This window comes from Micropterus salmoides, unplaced genomic scaffold, assembly GCF_014851395.1.
Source record: "Micropterus salmoides isolate LMB-PRFRI ecotype aquatic unplaced genomic scaffold, ASM1485139v1 Ms_hic_scaffold_4, whole genome shotgun sequence".
NCBI lineage: Eukaryota > Metazoa > Chordata > Actinopteri > Centrarchiformes > Centrarchidae > Micropterus > Micropterus salmoides.
In genome coordinates this window covers 11,441,287-11,462,208 of record NW_024043372.1, presented here as the reverse complement: position 1 = coordinate 11,462,208, position 20,922 = coordinate 11,441,287, and the positions used below count along the sequence as shown (strand labels likewise).

The following is a 20,922-nucleotide window of genomic DNA, read 5'->3' as shown; positions in this document are numbered from 1 at the left end:
TGGCAAAACAATGAAATCGTTAAATCTTTGACTGTTCTGACAGTGTGTTCACACAGCTACTTGACTGATGTGTCACTATTCTGACCAACTGTGGGTTGTGGAACCGGCTGTTTTCTTTTGTAGTTGTCTTGTGCATCTATATCTGCATCTAACCTTTATATAGCCTATCACAAGTAAGTTAATTTTGATTAATATAAAGGTAGAAATAGATGAACAGATGTACAGGAAATTGAAAGATCTGACAACTTGATTGTGTTGCTTGCAGTATAAATTCTATGCATTATAAGCGCATAGACTAGCAGTTCTAGCAGAGCAATATAACGGGTGACATATCACAAGCTATGTGTCTGTTTGCAGACTCTTGGTTGCTGGTGCTTGCCTGACTGTCCTTGTAAGTGGACGTCCTTCGACATGAGGCCAGTCTCAAGGTTTCTTTGTATGTTTTAATGCAGGATGTGTGTTTTGTGTTGTTTTCCTTTAAGATTAATGGTTAGAAGTTGTGGATTTTAATTAATACAAATGCAAGATGTGAATGTAAGATAGGAAAGTGCACAGTAGCTCACCCATAGTGTGTGCTTACACATTATGGGTGATTTTGGTAATTAATTGCTACAAAGAGGTCCAAGGAGTACTTGTTTCATCGTTTCAACTGGTGAATGAGGCACGTTCCACTTGGATTTACAGAAAAAGCCCAGAGACCCACTGTCATGGAGATATATGGATTGCAGGTCAGCTGAACTTTTCTTTCTCTCCCCTGGAGTGGTGGAGGAGATATTGATTCTGAACCTCATTCTCAGTGAGCGTCAGTGAACTGTAGCACCTCATATAACACCAGAGGAAGAGAAAAGCAGCTGACATATGGCAGCCTCTACTAACCATGCCATAGTCTAACCACCACAGTCTATATTCACTTCAGACAGGTTTTCTGGGCAGGGCATTTGTCTGTCTACATTGCTGCTCTAGCATAATATAAATCATCATTTCGTGGATCCAAGGCAGGTCTGGGTAAGTAGTTTTATTTACAAAGTAGAGATGGCCTGATAACAGTTGAAACTGTTGAAAATCATTTTAACTGGAAGGATGATAAAGTTGCAGGAGTTTGTTATGGGGAAAGTACAATGGCATTGCACATGCTTTATCTAAACTTAAACAGCCGGTGTGCGCTCTTATCAGACAGATTCAGAGTAGACTGTCCAGTACCCTGTTTTTAAATGCAAATTTAGTTATATATGAGAGTAATCGCCTAGCAACTGGCTTTTTGGTATCATTCCTCTAACACTGAAACTATAATCAATGTAACAGTTACTAAGTGTGACAATTGGCTTGCATGTTTGAGGCATCAAATACCATATGCAGGTGCATTCCTAGTGTTTGTTTTAGTTGGCTAGGAATAATGGATAGGCAACACCCAGTAGGTTAAACCAAACAAGTGTTAGCAAATAATTTGCCTACACTATTCAACCCAGAATTATTAGACACAGGACCCCAACGAGAGCAATTAAAACATAAAACAGTCTTTTTGCTTGGAGCCAGTGGTGCATTCTGTTTCACACCATTTGTTCCTTTTAATCGTGAGAGTATGTTTCTGTGTGTGGTGTTTCTCAGAGAAAGCAGGCACATCTAGTGTACTGTGAAAAAAGCCATTGCTTGTTATTTACCTTGAAGTTATACAGTCTTAGGTCAAATAACTAAATAACTAAAAAAAAATAGAAACTAAATGCCCCAAATATTTCACAAATGCAAATTAGCTTTTCATAATATTTGGTATGCCCTTGGTTATTAAGAAAATGCCTTTGATCATTCTGGTCTGTTTATTATGTTATAGTAATGCACTGTTCAGTGCACTTAGCCCTATGGCTGTTGTTCCACGCACTCAGAGCAAGAAAAACAACCTTTTGCCAAATGTAACAACTCTGTTGAAAAAGCTGGAGTTTTGCTTCCATCATCATCTGAGGGCAGCTCATCCCCTCTAACTAATCCATCTTGACATCCACCACCAGGGTTACCTCCACCTTCTCTACTTAAAACACATGACCACCCTTTTACAGCACTCTCAGTAAAGAGCCAGGGGAAAGAGCTGTGAAAATGAAGACGTTTCTTCTAATTTCACACTCTATGCTTGATCGTTAGGCTCTTATTATGGCCCATTTGCTTCCCTCCACTGGCTGTGATGAAAGCGGGGCAAAGAGGCCATGACAGGACAAAAAGAGGCCCTCCATCAAAACACATTTTGTTTGGGGTCTTTTTTAGCTTGGCTCAACCCTTCCCCCCACATCACTGCCAACACTTTCCCCTGCAGTTTCCCCTGTCTGCATCCCTCATTAGCAGCAACCCCCACCTGCTTCTACATTCATTTTATTAAACTGTGATTGTCCAACGCTCTGTGGTCAGCAGAAGCGGACTGTCCGCTCTTGCCTAATTGGCCCACAGCCTCCCCACTGCTCCTCAACAAGTGGGACGGTCAACTGCTACTCGTGACCTGGGATGGTGATGTCTGCCAGTATGGGCCAAAAGACACATTTATCCTTAAACTAATGTATGATGTATGTATGATTTTAAAGCTACTGGAAAGTACACTGTACATCACTGTACTTACACTGTTGCATCACTTTGACGTGATGCAACAGTGTATCCAGAAAATGTATACAGAAAAATTGGAAGTATAACTATCTAAATGTGTTAACTAAATTTGCCATAGAATCCAACTCTTTTTATTAGTGGACTTGAACCGTACTTAGTTTAAAATGTTGTCTAGTCTTACTTTGCCACAGAGAAATCCTTTTTAACATGAATTATTTTGTGTACAGACATTTATTTACAGTTAAATTCCAATTGTAACACTTCCAATTGTTGAAATATATTTTTTGAAAATTTAAATATTGCTCATTAGGCAAATTTGGAAGAAAGATCCAGTTTTTGTACCATGTAATTATAGTTTTTCGTTTTGTTGTGCTGCATAATTTTTACACTCATTATTAATTTTGGCTGCACATCAGTCTTTACTGGTTAGGTTGGCTCTTGTGATGGTTTGGGTCAAGCCAAGCATCGCACTAGCAGTGATTAATTAGGACATGGGAATTAAGAACTAAAGCTGTTCTAATTAGTCAGAAAGTGTTTGATAGAATGCCTGTTTGTAACAAGAAGGGTGACTTTCTTCCCCCAACCCGTCAAAATCTGTCAAAATCCTCACTAAGTGGGCACTAATTTGAGAAATTATATCAGCAGGGAAGTGAAGAGTGAAGGGGGGAGGTAGAGTGTTAGAAGCAATAGAGAGTGCAGCTGATGCAAAGTGGCTCTTGAGGGTTGAGGACAGGGTTTTTGCTTGGCTGGGATGCCGAGGTCAAGGTCATGACCTGCTTGGTGGTTAGAGTGCATGGTGTTTAAAGCTGGTTTGATCCATGGCCAAGGGGCAGGAAAATCACAGAGGCTGCATCTGGAGTCTGTACAGTCAGAGGACGTGCTCAAATTGGTGTGCAATATGTGGACTTTGAAGTAGAACAGCATACTCTTAAAACCTGGAGTGAAATTTGCCCCTTGATTATTCTTTTTATGATTACCTGTGTAATGTGATTATACCAGTTTAGTATGACTTTGATTGTGGAAAATTGATGTCACGTTTCATCAGTGCTTCACTGTTGTGAACGGAGTTTTCACTACAATGTCAATAACCCATTACAGTATGTGCTATGAATGTGTCCTATTAAGACACAATAAAAAAGTAGGACACACTATCACATTAACCAGAACTCTGCTCTGTTCAAGCGAATGTCACGTCTCCAGTTTCTCTTAAAGCATTACGATGTGAATTGTTTCTTCAGTGGGAGGACAGGGAAGGAGAGGGTAAACGTCAAAACTGTCTGCCTGTACAAAGCAGGGTATATCTTTTTTAAACATGTAATAAGGTTTCCTAAAGGAGAGTTTTTAAAATTAATAATCAAATAAAAACTACATTTAACTTAATTAATTACAGCTACACATGAATTTGAAAAGATTAAAAGGGTGAACTATTGAAATAAGCAAAGTAGGGTCTTAAATGATAACTTCATGATGCCAATTGTTGTTTTGTGGAATGTCTTTGTTTACTTGACAAAACAAATTGGACTAAGGGTCAGAGTACGTAACCTGTAAGTACCCTTGTTTATACCAGTATTACCTCAAGACATGGGAAGACGTGCTGGAAAGGCTGGTTCTCGTTTATTCCTTTAGACTTGTATAATGCATCCATGTAAACTGGGTCACTAGGTTTCTTTGCAGCACATAATCAATTTAATCAAAATATTGCCTGAAGCTGATTACTCCCTGTAATCAAAGTATTATAAAGTTTGCATGAAAACATTCTTGTTGCTGCAAAATTGGTATCAGCGGGGGCTTTATGGTAGATTATATTAATAGGAAACATGCACGACATTTACTGCTTTACAGCTGAGTTGCACTTAATTGAATGAATCAGGTTAACTGTGTACCTCAATTAAAAATATTAATTTAAGTCAGGATCCTTTTCCGAAAATTTCTGAATGTAAAAATGTTACCTCACTGTTTATGTCTGTCCTTGGCCAACAGTGGGAGGAGGTGAGCGGTTATGATGAAAACATGAACACCATTCGGACGTACCAGGTCTGCAATGTTTTCGACAACAATCAGAACAACTGGGTACGGACAAAGTACATCCGGCGCCGTGGTGCCCAGCGGATCCATGTGGAGATGAAGTTCTCGGTGAGGGACTGCAGTAGCATTCCCAACGTGCCGGGCTCTTGTAAAGAGACTTTTAACCTCTATTACTATGAATCTGATGCCGACACAGCCACCAGAACCTCACCAGCCTGGATGGAGAACCCCTGGATCAAAGTTGACACCATTGCAGCAGATGAGAGCTTCTCCCAAGTGGACCTAGGGGGCAGAGTGATGAAGATCAACACTGAGGTTCGGAGTTTCGGCCCTGTGTCACGGAATGGCTTCTACCTTGCCTTTCAGGACTATGGCGGCTGTATGTCGCTCATCGCTGTTCGTGTCTTTTACCGGAAGTGCCCTCGTATCATCACTAACGGGGCATTGTTCCAGGAGACACTCTCAGGAGCAGAGAGCACCTCCCTGGTGGCTGCAAGAGGTGTTTGCATCCCTAATGCAGAGGAGGTGGATGTGCCCATTAAGCTGTACTGCAATGGAGATGGAGAATGGATGGTACCCATTGGACGCTGTATGTGCAAGGCTGGGAACGAGGCTGTGGAGAATGGGACTGTGTGTCGAGGTATGTTTTGCTCTTGTAATAATTTCATTAAATCTGCTGAGCCTAAATCAGTCCGCTTTGCCCTTACACCAAGGGATACAATCCATACAGTGTAGTAGTAATGCATTCTTCACTGTAAGCTGTTACAGGGATCTATTCATTCCCATTCAATTGATGGTATAAGCCAGTGATATATGAACATTAGGGAACATTCTGCACATAGATTACTCAACAGAAGCCATTACCATATTTCCATAAAAATGAAATGCTGTTTATTTTCAAACAGAAATACAATGCTGGATATGGCAATGTCAACACGTCCTGAAACCTAATTGACAAAGTAGGTCGATTGTCAATGACCCCCAAAACAACATGACCGTTCCCCAAAATGACATGTACAAATCCAGCAACAGGCGTTCCAGACTTTTAGTAAATTACGTAAGTCACATGACGTTAAACACATGGTTAACGTTGTGAAACTGTCACAGTTTAGTTTAGGTAACAAAACTGCTTGGTTTGGGTTAAAATAAGTAAATAATGTAAGCTTTGTGACTTAACTCACGTGACAGAAGTCACCTACGCAATATTCCATCCATCCATCCATCGTCAACCGCTTATCCTGCGCACAGGGTCACGGGGAGCTGGAGCCTATCCCAGCTGACATCGGGCGAAAGGCGGGGTATACCCTGGACAGGTCACCAATTCATCGCAGGGCCACACATAGACAAACAACCAGTCACACTCACACCTAAGGTGAATTTAGGGTTAACAATCAACCTAGTCCGCATGTCTTTGGATGGTGGGAGGGACCATGGTTCGGACATCACCTTCTTGCTGTGAGGCAACAGTGCTATCCACTAGGCCACCGTGGTGCACCTTTGTAATGTTTTATAACTTAAATCTTTAAATAAGTCAACATTGATTTTATTTTATATGCAAAGAAGTGCATTAAATGCAGATGCAAGTGTCATTTTGTTAGCACGGTATATCTTCCATTTGAATGTGTTTTTTTCAGAATAAAAAGAATTTAAAGAAATTACAGCCTCCCCTTACAAAGAACCACCACTCTGTACACATTTAACAGTACTCAGAAATAAAAAAAAAAACATAAAATGTCAATCTGTAAAATGTCTGCGCTGACCTTTTGTTGGTAGAATGCCTCCTTCCATCCATGAGGACAAAGAGGATATTTTTCTAAATTGCCTCTACTTTCCTATCAATTGGAATCCCTTACAGGCAAATCGATTTGCCTTTTCAAAACATCAGTGTACCCAGTATTTACCTGTGCCATGCCATATCCGCACTCTGGCAGGTGGTAATTGGTCAACGTGCTTAGAGATCTTGATCACTTGAAACAGCACGACAGTGTGTAGCCTGCAGACCGGAACCGTGCTGCTTCAGCCCAGAACAACAAACCACCCACCTGCGTTTTAGATCGGTTTGTTGCTGCCTCTCTTATGTGCGCCTGTAATTACAACACATCCCCCAGTGTCTGTTTGCTGGGAGGGAAAACGTGATGGGTGCTGCCTCACAAACACTGCCAAGCCCGTTCAATGACTACTAATGAGGACAGGCACCAGCTCCTCCTTAAGGAATACAGGCCAATAAGAGGCACGTGAACATAGCTGCTCTGCTGTAGCATCCACATCCCCACATAATTACACAAATCTGCTTGTTTTTTGACCTATACTGCATGTGGTGGAGTGTCCTCAGTCATGGTATTTTTTGTGCTAAACAGGATTATACAATCAAATGCTGTCAGCTCAAAAGGGAAAAGCGTGTTTCATTTATATCCTTGCACCGCTGGGCATGGGACTTTTTTACTGAAAAAAACAATTGCATTTCACCTTCCATTTCTGACCATTTCTCCTTAACTGCTGCACACTGGCTTTGTTATCCAAGGTTCACCAGATGAAAAGCTATACTGACTGCATGCTCTCTTCTTCATTACCTTCACTGCAGTAGTGGAAGTTACACATTTGAGCACTGCAGAGCTCATAGACAAACTGTAGTGACCCTGATAGCACACATATGTGTAACAGACAGATTTTGACTCTGTCACTTGGTCTTTCCTGATCATGTGATGCACTGACTGAATATTAAAGCTTTATGAAAAGAACGCATTATTTGAGAGTGCAGCTGTGGAATGCAGCAAAACGCTATGCACGGAGATGGATTTTATGGCTTCATACAATAGTTATGAACCTCAGTGCAAACAACGGGCCAGTGTGTATTTTACCAAGCAAGAAAATAAAACCATAACAGTTACTAATGATATTTTTCTGTGGTCCCCCCTTTGTTCAGAAGCCCTTTTTGATGGAAGGCTGCCACCAGTTTCTCTCTGGTCATCTTCCTAAACACTGAAAGCCGATACAGTGCTTGAAACTGTGGTCACTCACCACCTTTCAACTGCCAGAAGTCGGATAATGAATTGATCTATGAAAGATGCGCCTTTGCCTGATGATATTATGGGGTAATGAACTGATTTGTGAGAGGTGCCCTCTGAAGGTTTGAAAGATATCCTTTTTCATAGATGGAGATTGGAGCAACAGAGACAGTATAAAGCAGCCAAAATGAAAGAGACTATTTGTACTATGATATTATTAACCCAACCAATGCTTTGTTCCAACATCTCTGTAACTAAACGTGTAATTACGCATATAACAATTAAATACTTGGCGGGGATCCTGGCAAATAATTATGCTGTCATGAAATCTGTCAAAATATTGACAGTAGAAGGGGGTGCTTACACCAAATATCTGAGGCATTTTTCTTTGTAAGATTAAGTTTCCTCTCTAAGAAGTGCTGGGAGTGAAGGAACCACACCAGGGCTTTTCAGCAGAGACAGCCCTGAAAAGAAAGATCCTACTTCCCCTCAGAGCCTTGAGGAGATGGTGCACCACAGACACACGTGAGGTCCTGTTTGCCCTTGCTGTTCACTCCAGAATGAAAAGCAGTCTCTTCAGCGGGGCACAATGAAAGCCATGTTCAGGGATGGAATTGCAAGCTCCCCATAACAATGCCCATGTGTGTTTTTTCACTGTAATCTGATCATCTAACCCCACGCTATTGTGAGTTCAAGGGTCTCAACTGTGGGAGCGTGGCTCATGTTAAAGAGCGGTGAAGATTCAGATACAGACAGTCTGTCACAGCAATACTAACAGCTTGATTCATGTTTTGGTAATGTTTTTGTTAATGGCAAATGTGTTTGGGGAGTAAAAGAAAAGCATTGCAAAACAAGCAGCTTAGTTTGTGTGGCGCTGTGGCCCAGATTTGCCTCGAGAGGAGTCAACACATAGCATCACACAGCATGACAGTGGATAAAGGAGTTTAACTTTTACATCTTCACACTTTTCCACTTGGAAATTATCATGTAAGAAATATTTTGATGACGAGACCAGTTAGTTTGCCTGAGAAAAAGGACTTCTAAGAGTTCTTAGAGTGTATAAAGACATTTAAACATATCACATACATGACTTAACGATTTTTACAATCTGTGCCAGTCCATAATGTTAAATCCTTAATATGGCGATTCTGTTTATCATATCCTCATCTCACCCACATCTACAAGATTCACATGCAAACTTATCTCCACATCCACAGGCTGTGACACTATTAAGAGTTCAATATACTGTATAATAGACATAGCATATTCAACTGAACATGCACGACAGGCCCCACAGCAAGTCAGTAAGTCACATGAATGATTTTTAGGTCACAGTGTGGAGAATTTGGAACAACACTAGTGCCTCTTTTAATGTCAGTCTCTTGGTGAGGTTTGCATCAGTGGTGGGTAGTAGTTGCTTGGAAGTGAGGTTCCTGCAGTTGAAACCCAGAGCAATTAGATTAAGGAGGAAAGGCTTCAGTACTTTTTCAGCCAAATGTGGTTGTAGATAATGCGAGTTAGGGGGATCGAGTGCAAAGGTAGGTGCTGGGCAGACATGATTGGATAGACATGATTGCATGGAAAAGAGGAGGAGAGGAGGAGCAGGCAGGAAATGAGTCCCCCTAACCCACTGTCAGGATCCCTATTATTGCAATCTCTGCGTCTGGAGAGGGTTTAAGGGTGGAAATCAGCATAGCACAGACAAATCCACACGGCTGCCTTTATTTCCCTGGGTGCCTCTGTCTTTAATGGCAGCTCTAATTGACTAACAGTGCACGTGGGGAACAGCCACGCAGATGACTGGATGACTATGCCCTGCGCTGGAACAAGACACAAGGCAAAACAAAACAAACACACCCCCTCAAGGCTTTTGCTTTGTGTATTGTGAAGGGACGTTTGCATTGGGTTGCAGTAACCGGGAGAGAGAGAGAGAGAGAGAGTGGGAGAAAATAAGAAACAGAGAGAGGAATATCAACAGTCTGCCTACACAAAAGGCAGAATATTATGTTAAAGTAAAAGCCACACTTATTCTTTTCAATAGATGGCTGCTTTGGCTGCTGTTAGGAGCTGTTTAGTTAAGCATAAGGAATACAAATTAGCTCCTGAACAGATGCTCATTACCACAACATTTGTTTTTTAAATGGCATCATGACTTCATTTCTGCATCATAGGCAATATAACTTAATTTCCATTATTGGTTTTTTCATTTAGACCCATTAAAGGGTCTGTGATGTGTATTTGATAGAGGTAGCCCCTTTGGTCTGTACACAGTGTAGGATGTTGTAACAGCAGGAGGCAAACAGGCGTGCTCTAAGACATGTCATTCTGTCCTCCGCACAGGCCCCAGGGAACATTCAGGAGCCTTTATTCCCTCTTCCCCACTGTGAAGGGATTTTAAGTACGGCCAGGTGCTTTTTTTCTCTGTCCGCCAGTCTTCTTTTTCCTCTGCGTGTTGTGCACCCTGCACACATCCATACAGTGAAGGAGAGACGAGAAGCGGGGGAGCCTCTAATGAGAAGAAGAGAAAAGTCTAATGAGAGAAAAACTCTAAATTAAACACACACACAGCCCTTCTAATATACATTGCAGTATAGTGAGTGCACAAATCACATTACAGTGAATGAACACATGCTCCATACAGTATGTAATCATGTGCGCACACAGGAACCTTGAATACCCACAACCATATACTTTATCATCTTCATTTTCACAGCACATCCATCATATGCAGATGTGATAACGTGACCTGCGATCCCTGCGAATCTCCCTGAACTCAAAGGTCATGGCCTGTAAAGCCTGTTAACGTTTTCCACATGTTTTTGCACATGTCGGGCTCTGCTCCAGATGCCCCTCTGTCACACTGCTCATTATCCCACACCATCTATTGAATCTCAGATTCAGACAGTATGACCTGCTTTAATCCCTGAACCTCTTTTTTTTTCTATCATCATTGGTCGACTGCAGAGGCTCCATGCAGGTCTGGTTCTTGCTTGTAACACCTATCCCTGTCTCACCCTGAACCCCCAAGATACCACAGACAGTTTTCTGGTGTTTTTCCATGAGAGCAAAGCTGGGTGACAACCCTGAGACCTTATGGTTTTGTTCATGATAAATTTGCCTTGTATAGGCTGTCCTGACGCTGAGGAAATGAGAGCTGTGTAGTATATAGAGATCCTTCCATATGTGCCTCTCTTTACTCATCAGGGACAAGGCCAGGGCTTTGTCAAAACATCCCATGTGCTCTTTCTCAGATGTCCTCGACTTGTGTGCTGTTAGAGGATTGAAGTCGCTCTCGGGTAAGGGAGACTGATGGATCAAGCATCTGTCTGGATAAAAGATGAGAAACAATCGGGCTCACTGTTAAAGACAGGAATCCCTCCTGAGTATCAGTGACCTTGTTTTCCAATGATGTATTACAACTCGGTCAACACTGAGAGAAAATTGTGGTGTCTTGTGTTGTATGCTGTTGACCTACATTAGAGCTATTCTAAAAGTGAAAGTGGAGAGAAAGCTTATCCATTCCTGACATCGGTGGGATGTGCCACGTGTATTCTGCAGAGATGAGCACAGTTGTTCACACACAGTTAACCCCTTGGTCATTCACTAAGAAGCCAAAAGGATTGGGTCTATATTCTGCCTCACACTGGATGGTCATTCAATCTCATACAAATCATAGTGTTGCAACACAAGATACTCCACACATAAAGGTGCTTACTGTTGTGGGATGTATTCCACCTGAATATGTGCCCCTTTACGCTGAGAAGAAATTACAAAAACATCTGTTAGTGATATAATTCACCAGCTATTCATTGTGTTGCTGCTCAGTTCATTTGAATTATTTGACAGTTGGTTCCTTTGAGAAGAACTTTAATGACAGGAACTTATGTAACTATATGACTGCAGTATACAGTGGTCCTCACTTTGACTTAGTGCTAGTACAGCAAAACAGAGAATACATATTTCATTTCCTATGGAGAAGATCCTCCAGAAGTATAATGGAGTCTAAAATAAGTAACATCAGCCATCAAAAAAAGTTAAAACTTCAAGTGATTAAAGATTAAACGGCTGCACAAGTGAGGCTGAGAGATGGGACGGTAGATAGATCAGAATGGAAAGGCAAAAGGGGAGACAAATATTAACACGGACACATGAGCTTGCATTTATTTGCGTCTTTCTCTTCTTCTCCTTCTCTTATCAGTGTTATATGCCTCGCCGCCCATCAACATACTGCACTAATAACCATGAGAGATCATCTGCTTTGAGCAGCCTAAAAGGAATACATGACACGGAGAGGATATTAATGCTATAAACTTCCTAACTCCAGTATTTTATGATTCTGATGTTTTGACTTCAACTGAGGGATTACTTACTCTGCACCGACAAGATTTTCTTATACAGCTCCTTCCAAAACACATTATATAATTAAATAAACGGGTGGTTGTCAAACTAAAAATAAGGTTGCTACCTTCAGTTCTTGAAGATCAGAGGTTTTTGTACATATTTTGACTAACTATATTCTGCGAGACAGTCACTCTTTCAGCTTTTACATACAATGATAGTACTTAAAATATGTAGTGGATACATACTTCAGAGATGTAAATTGAACATCTTTGTTGCTGTACATCTACTAGACTTTATTCTGGACACTGCAAAGTCCACTTTGCTTTGCACAATGAATCAGCATGCACTGTAAATCTCTGAGTTGTCGATATGTCTCTCTTGCAGTGTCATTACGATAAATTCCTGTGCATTTAATTAATGGCAATCAAAGTGATTTAGATTCAGAAAGTACACCCTGCTGTTCTCAAAGGAAAACAAAAGCACTGAGTTCAATTAACAGCTAATTGCAGTGCCTGAAACCAAATAAGAAAAAACAACAAACTGAAAGTATCCAAGGGCAACATCTCTGTTAACCTCAGTGAATCCCTATGAGGTGATCATGTCCACACAAGCTTTATCTACCCACTAGGGCCTCTGCAGTGTTTGAGCAAAATCAACAACCAAATCAAGCAGTTTATATTGAGATTTATTTTACTTACGGATTTAATTCTGAAATGTTTAGAAATCCACTGGCTAATGTCAGCTCAAAAGTTGGACTGGCATAGCAAATGTTTCTGTCATCATCCTCCCCGGGAGATTTCCGAGTGGTGTTTGAATTTGAAATTGAACACATACCTCTAAAGTCCCATCAATGTAAAATTAAGCTCTCCCGTGTTGAGAGCCACTGCTGCAGGATTGTACTTTGTTTTCTTTGCCAGGTGACTACTACCTGTGTGTTCCTGACTTATGAGAGAATCCAGGTGAATACTTTTTTGTTCACTAGATATGCTTATGTTGTCCACTATGTTAAGTGTCAAGACCCAAGAGATACTGATGAAAAAGTAACACCAGCACACTGACTTCAAGCCACAAATGAAGTTGAATAGACATGGTTTTGATCTCAGTCAGATCTTCATCAGCTCAAAAGAAGGCCTAAGAGACATCCACCATTTAACAAGACTATGCTCATTATGACAATGCTTACATGCTGATGTTAAGAAGGTATGATTTTTACCATGTTCACCATCTTTTTTTCTTTCTTTTTTTTTTTACCGGCAGCCTGGTATGAGTATGAGGACCTGGATACCATATTGTACCAGACAGATTTTACTTTAACAAGAGAGTATTAATATACTCCTTTGTCTGTATTGTTATTTATTCAAATTTATTTGTCACTGGGCCAGACAGGGGACAGACATGGGGATGAGGAAAAGAAACACCACATAAACAGACAGCACAGAGAGAGGGCAACACCTGCAAGAGAACGGGGATGGTGGCTTTGGGCGGAGAAAAACAAACAACAAACAAACAAAAAACAACAAACACACAAACAAACAAACACAAAGAGACAACCAGCCAAACAGCAGCAATAAACAGCTGACATAGGTAGACAATTGAGAGAGAAATGAAAACGAGAAAAAATCATGCAACATAAATAAACCACACAACAAGCCTCAAGAGCTGAAATAATAACAATTAATTTAAATAAGTAACTGAATGAAAAACATCAAGAATAATTCTACCAGGGAGAACCTTTGTTTGTGTGTGTGTCTATATGTGAGACTATATGTGTCTGAGTGCGTGTGGGTGAGTGTGTCGGTATGTGTATATGTTTGTGTGCATAAGCCTGTTACAGAATGTAGTTCATAGTGAGAGTGGGATGCCACAACCGCGCCACACCAACTCCAGTGACAGGCAGGCAAGAACCCCAGTAGCAAATAGGGGTGGGAGAGAAGTCGACTCCCAGACAAATCGCGATGCGAGCGCAGAATATCCCGACCAGACCAACAAACGCCAAAGACAACGGCCATCCAAAGGCCAATCGACAACGTTATGCTTTATAAAATGTCACATAATTAACAAAATAGCTATATAATGTCAGTCCAGTGACTGTTACCTGACAGCCGACCTGCCTCTCATTCTCCGGCGCTGGCAGTCTGCCGAGTGAATGAAAGACTGAGGAGGACCCATGTGAGCGGTGAACGAGTAGTTTACGTTTAGGTCTTATGAACGAAACGTTCTTTTCAAGACACAACACTAGTACCCCACCGCTGCGGAAGAGGCAACCAAACTGCCAAAATGCCACGCAATCATCAACATCAGCGCGCAAGTGACGACCCCAACCCGCACACCCTACGAGCACAGTGACACCCAACGCCTGGCAGCCCTGCGCGTATCACGCGCGCGAGGCCAAGCAAATAAGAGAATGCAAGCGGCAGAACACAACGGCGAAAGCCAGCAAGTCCCAGCCACGCCGCACATCCGGACAACTAACTTTATTTGTTCACCATCTTAGTTCACCATGTTAGCAGGCTAACGTTTGCTAAATCAAAGTACAGCTGAGGGTGATGGGAATGTCATTAGTGTTGCAGGTATTTATTTATTTATTTATACAGTTTATGGTTACAGAGACAGTGCACATTAATAAACATTTCTGTAAATATGCTAGTTTAGCCAGCTTGGGAAATGTTGGACTGTAGTCCCTGGGCAGGTGTTATCATAACTACATATAATACACTAAAACAGGAGCAACAATACTTATACATATAACAAAATACATTTCACAAGAACAAGGGATACTTTAAAACAAGGACAACAATTTAAAAAACATAAAACAAAGCACTCCTCAGGTTTTACCGAGTAAGTCACTGACTATGGTCATACACTTGATTGTCTTTTAACCATGATTTTAAATTCAGTTTAAATTAATGATATGTTTCACAATCTCTAATAACAGTTGGCAGACTAATTCATGTGTGAGCAGCTCTCACTGAAAAAGCTGACTGTCCGAAGGCAGTCCTCCTCATAGGTATTATACGATCTCCTCTTGCTACAGACCTAGGGCCTGTACCACGAAGCAGGATTTGAGCTTATCCAGGTAACTTCGGGGTAAACTCTGGGTTTTCAGTACCACGAAGGTGGTTCACTTCACCTGCTTAATTGTAAAAAGGTTATAATGATGGACAACCAGTAACTGACTTACATGTACATACTGGTACTGCAGCTCTTTAACTCTATCAGAGTTCCTCTCAAATGGTACCCTGTAAATTTACTTCATTGTCATCTGATTCTTCTTCAATATCCGGTCTATTGTGGAGATGCTTATAGAGTTGACATTTTGGAATATGGCATTGTCTTGTAGGATTGCAGTGCGGATCTGTCTCAATGTGATGACATTATTTGCCATCACCATGTTACAGATCTCTTGTTCTTGTTGTTCATTGAGAAGTTTTCCTCTGCCACCCGTGCAAGGTTGTCGTCCAATCCTAGACATAGAATTCAAAGGACAACACTCCATTCGTAATGGATACCTTATGTATTCCTTACAGAATGAGTTACCTATGTAATTGTATTGTTGTTTTACTTACAGTAACTTTACCACAATTCTAATGCATCACTGGACAATGACTGGAATACCACTGTAAACTGTATCATCAATACTGTAAAAACTAAACTATTCCATAGTTTAATTTCTACAATGTTTTTATAGCATTTTTAGAATCATAACATCCCATTTAGGTAAGATATTACACACACACATACACACACACACACACACACACACACACACACTAAATGAATAGGTAAATGTGTAAATAAATATATTTCTTGCTCTATGCACAGTGTCCTGTCCTGTACAACATATAATTCCATCATTGACTGACTACATACCTGTTTTCCCTGCGAAAGGTTTGGATGATGGAGGAGACTGTAGAGCGAGGCACATTAGGCTGCACTCTGCGACATGCCTCTGCCATTGTGAGGCCATGGTTGGTGACATGGTCTATAATTGTGGCCCAAATTTTGTCCGGGACAGCATGGTGTCTTCGTGCTCCTCGGCCTCTTTCCCCTATTCCACCACCATGCACCCTTACTCCTCCTCCTCCTCTTCTTCTTCCTCTTCTTCCTCTTCCTCGAGCAGGCAGTTGCCCTTGTTCATTTACTTGGCCAGATGCCACCATGTTCAGAAATTGTACTGGTCCTGCATGGTCAAGCTCTTTACATACATTCACAGTAATGGACAGCACCTGTCAGGTAACTAAACATACTGTTTGATAGGCCATCTGAGATGTGTGACATTCCTCTTTCGTTGGTCAAATTCTAGTTTCACCTGACTGTCAATTGCTGTAATAAATTTATCAAATGTTCCTAGTGACTCATATATGGTAATCATGGTATTATGTTCTTGACTAATTTTGACAATTGAACAGACTATTGTGCATGTGATGACCTATACAATGAAATGACGCTGACACGTTTTGGAGTGAACAACAATCAGTTTAGATCAACAAGATCTATTCACTTGAAAATTGTGCTAAATGTAGGCTACCTGTACTTAATCATTTGCAAGATGTACTGAGACATTGAGACATGTACTTAGACATTTGCAATTTGATGAAATGAATGAGAAATTCAATTCTGTTGTGAACAAAAGTGGTTTGGAGGTTTGTCCATGATGTTTTGAGAATGTAATTTCTGTTTCAAGAAATGAGCCAAACCAATGGAGAAAAACTGTAATACTATTGGGGGAAAAGTTAAACAGTGAGAGATTTGAAAGGTCTAAGAATAACAACTGCCCCTTTATGTAGTTTAGATTTTACATTCTCAAGGAAAAAGCAGTTTGCAGTTTCCGTTGAATGGTTAAATCTAAAGCCAAACTGCATACGATGCAATCTGAAGGTGACTAGTAAGTTGTTCTGCTACATACCTTTGACACGATAGGGACTATACTTTATAATTGGTCTATAATTACAAACCTCTGATAGATCACTTGTTTTGTAAATTTGTGTTAGTATAGCTGTCTTCCATGCTTTTGGAAAGACCCCTTCATTTATGAATCTATTGATAGAATTTGTTAGTGGGCCAGAAAATTTAACATTGAAAATTGATCACGTTTTCAGGAACATTGTGTCCAGTCCATACACATCTTTGGCTTTGGAACTCTTAAGGGAATTTATAATCATTCTTACTTTAATTTCAATAATTTCCTGAATCTCAGACACAGGTTTATTATAATATATAGGCATCATGCTTATTGGATTGGTGGAGGGATTCTGGATCAGTGCCCGTACTGATTCCACAAAATATGAATTAAATGTTGCTGCTATTTGAGCTTCATCCCGTGTAATACTGCCATTCACACAGATTTCAAGGCGCTTTTCATTGCCGTTATGATGTTTACCTGTCAAACTCTTTATGTTCTCCCAAATCAATTTAGTATTTCCTTTTGTAATAACATTAATATAAAATACTCTCTTGTTACCTTATTTCTTAGTCTCACAAACTTTAATCTATCTGTTACTAATTTAGATTTTAGAGGGCTTTCAGTGCCGCATCACATTCTCTCATCAATTTATGTATATCACCACTTAACCAAGCTTTTTTGTCTGTGGCCATTTGGTCATAAACCAAAGTATTTGACAAATTAAAAATTTGACCTGATGAAGGCACTAGATGAGAAATCAAAGGGATCACCAACATGATTGTAGTTCATCCTTTTTATGTTTCCCATCACACAGTGTCATATTGTTTGCATTATTTAATAAGGTCACTCTGTGCTTTTGCTTGTTCATCACAATACTCAATTAAGACTGTAATTGTGCAGGATGAGCATGATGCTGGGCAGGAAAACAGGCTTGGCTCCGGTGGCCTGGTTTAATTGTTGAAGTCTGGTTGAGGGGGATGGTGTTCTGTTGCTGAGGGGGACAACTCGGCTTTGTAAATGGTCTACTTACAGAATTTTCTGGATGTTAAAACTTTTTACCTCCCCCTGGGCAGCTGCTAAGCAAATAAATTGCTCAATATAATGAGCTGTTCCACTCTCCTGTAGAATTCCCAAGGTTTCAGCTGAAAGGTACAGTTCGACACGCTTTTTTTCACTCTTGTATGAATCCGAGTTCATCTAAAGGATACGGGGTTTTTTAACCGCGCTTTAAAAGATGAAAGGCGTAGCATAATCTGCCTGGCTAATTCTTATCTAGTCAGTTAGAATATCCCAACCAGTACATTATAGTATGTGCTTGTGGTTCATGGGTGAGAATAATCTCACCATGTTCCTCCTCTCGTTCTTCTCTTCCACCTCTAGGTCTTTGCCTTGTGATTAGTGCTATTTTCCCACAGTTTATTCTGTAAATCCTTTAGGGATTCTCTGTTTATACTGAATTTATATGGAGAAGGAGGAGGTGAGACTGTAAACAAGAAGCTAATGAGAAGGCTGCTCTGTTTTGCCTTGTGTAGAAAAATAACAATCCCTTCCTGTGCACCTCACAGCATGAGTGAAAGTACAGTACTGTGATATTATAATGTTTACAGTCCCTATCATGTTTCAAAATGAGACAGTAATCACTGCATAATTTCTTTTTATTAGGCTAAAGTATATTCCTTCAATTCCGTGTAATTGGAGAATTTAGTGTGGCCACTAGCAAAAATGTAATTATTTCCAGGAGAAGACTTAGCTGATACACTTTCTTTACCTAAAGAACACCGAACATTTCATGGTTCTTTATTGAAGTCCAGTATTTCTATTGGTAAACTATAGCCTACAGGGTATTATATAGGTTGTTGAAGATCCATCATGGTTTTAAGTATTGACTTGAAAAAGAGAGAAATATGAGGTACTTCAGGTTAGGATTTGATTTCCTATTTACTAAAAACATGTACATGCAGCACAGCAAAACCCAGTTGAAGAAATGTATGTGACTCAAAGAAAGACTGGCAGTGAACAGTAAGACAAAGTCAACAGGCTGAACAGTAAAATCACGTACAGAACTCTTCCGCACCGGACATTAACCACCCGCCAGTGTTTACTACAAAGCCTGGATTGGCCTCACGGCATATTGATGCCTGGGAAATGCTCACTTCGTGCTGGGACCAGTGTTCTGGTTTATTGTGGTCATCTCAAGGCTGTGTGGTCTCTACAGAGTTATTTTGGCGGTTTAGGTGGGGGAGAGATCAGCACATTTTCATGTGTGGGGTGTTTTCATTCTACCCCGCCAACCAACTCAGTATGACACCGTCTCGACACACACCAGGGCCACTGCTGCCTCCCCTCCCTGTACGGGCATCTCTTCTCTGTGAAGTAACAGGCTTAAAGAACTGTCTGGAATACATTAGTCACAGTTATTAATGAGGTTGTTTTGATTCTGCTCTCCCCTTGTCTTAGCTTTTTTTTCACTGCACAAAGTCATGACGATGCTGAGGATTTGGGCTGAAACGAAAAGAAAGACCTTGTCAACTCACTCAGGAAGACAGCTATAGTTAAAATCAGACGGAAAACCTGGCGAGACAGAAAGGAGAGAAATAGTCTTAGAGTAAGAGATCATGGTACAGTGCCTATACTAGGTCTCTCTTAACCACAGTACGTGATGTTATGCACTTGGCAAAAGAATTGTAGGTCCCTCTCTCCTTACAGTATGATATGAATTTGCTCAGTTCAATGGCGCTTGTCACTTAAAACTATGTATTTTGTTTATCAGTGCAGAAGTACAGTATGTCTCTGTGAGCTGCTTTTAATTTTTTGAAAACAATGGCAGGGTATGTAGTTGCTCATTTAGAATTTAGGGAAAAAAGTGAATCTACTTTCAGTTCTTTTAACTCTCGAGTAACTTGTCTGTACACACTTCTCTGGTATTGAAGTTACTTCCATTTATAAAGTGATGCGTGGTCTAGTGACTCTCTACCTAAAGATGAGACACAAAAACATATTATCCACTGTGTCAATCATTGAAACCATACCATTGAATCAGTTAGAATACCAGTGCACCCACAAGAGATATTTCAGATTACATTTTGTCAATGTAGCACCTTGAAGGGTAATATTATGACATTGACACAGAGCAGAATGTGACATTTTCAGACACCATGAGGGATCTCTCAACTCTCCACAGAGAGAAATCCTCACTAGAGAAGACATTTTGGATACATCTGCATCTAAAATAAGCAGGCCCACTCAAGTGCAGATCTGATTCGTGGTGTCTCTCATCCCTTGTACAGGCTTGATAACTCCTCCTTGCGACCTTCTTACTAAATATAGCAATTCACGTATTGATTTGGGGACGCAGTGCATTCACAGCATGCCTCCACCATAATGACCTATTTCAACAGATTGCTTGTAGTTAAGTAGTTTTTTGTGCGCTCTTTGTCTCGAGGCTGCAGGAGGAAAAAGACACAGCCACATATTCTAAGCAGAGGTAGACACAACATGTCTTGGGTCTGAGGCCAAGAAACCATCATGTGATAACAGTGGCTCTCAAGGCTGTCAGGAGATGCATTATCTCAACTCGGTGCAAAGTCGTGAGATTATGAGAATCAGCTGGGCCTGCAAGCAGCCTGATTAAGTCTGGATCATTCACAATGTTGTACCTCAGTGCTATTAAAGTGTGGCAATAGGGAAAAGTTCCAATGAAAGCCTGGCAAAAGATGGCTTAAATTCCATCTGGGTCTACATCATGCCAGCAGGCAGGCTTCCCATTATGGAATGACTGGCTGTGATTGAAATCATGGCTCTAACGTGCCTCGTTATCTGTCAGTATACTGTTGCAAGAGGGATGGGCATAAACAGCATAACTGTGCTATTTAAGGGAACTGAGATCCCAAAATACTGTCACTGTTTTATCCAAACAGTCAGGTGACATGTCTAAACACCTCACTATTTATCTTTTTGCCCTTCTAAATTAAACAGATGACACATCAAAGGCGTGCTGCAAGCTGTCTGGCCTTGTCAGTTAATGCTAGAGTATGCAAAAGGAAACAAAGTATTATATATAGCGTATCC

The 20,922-nt window shown here is 40.7% G+C and overlaps 1 protein-coding gene across 4 annotated transcripts in view; it reads left to right on the top strand.

Moving 5' to 3' along the window:
- Positions 1 to 20,922, top strand: part of ephb2b (eph receptor B2b) — a 123,961-nt gene that overhangs the window by 51,038 nt on the left and 52,001 nt on the right. For all 4 annotated transcript variants that reach the window (XM_038697174.1, XM_038697175.1, XM_038697173.1 and 1 more), the window contains exon 3: positions 4,561 to 5,245. In XM_038697174.1, coding sequence (XP_038553102.1) covers positions 4,561 to 5,245 — 685 coding nt within the window. The remainder of the gene's footprint in view (positions 1 to 4,560; positions 5,246 to 20,922) is intronic.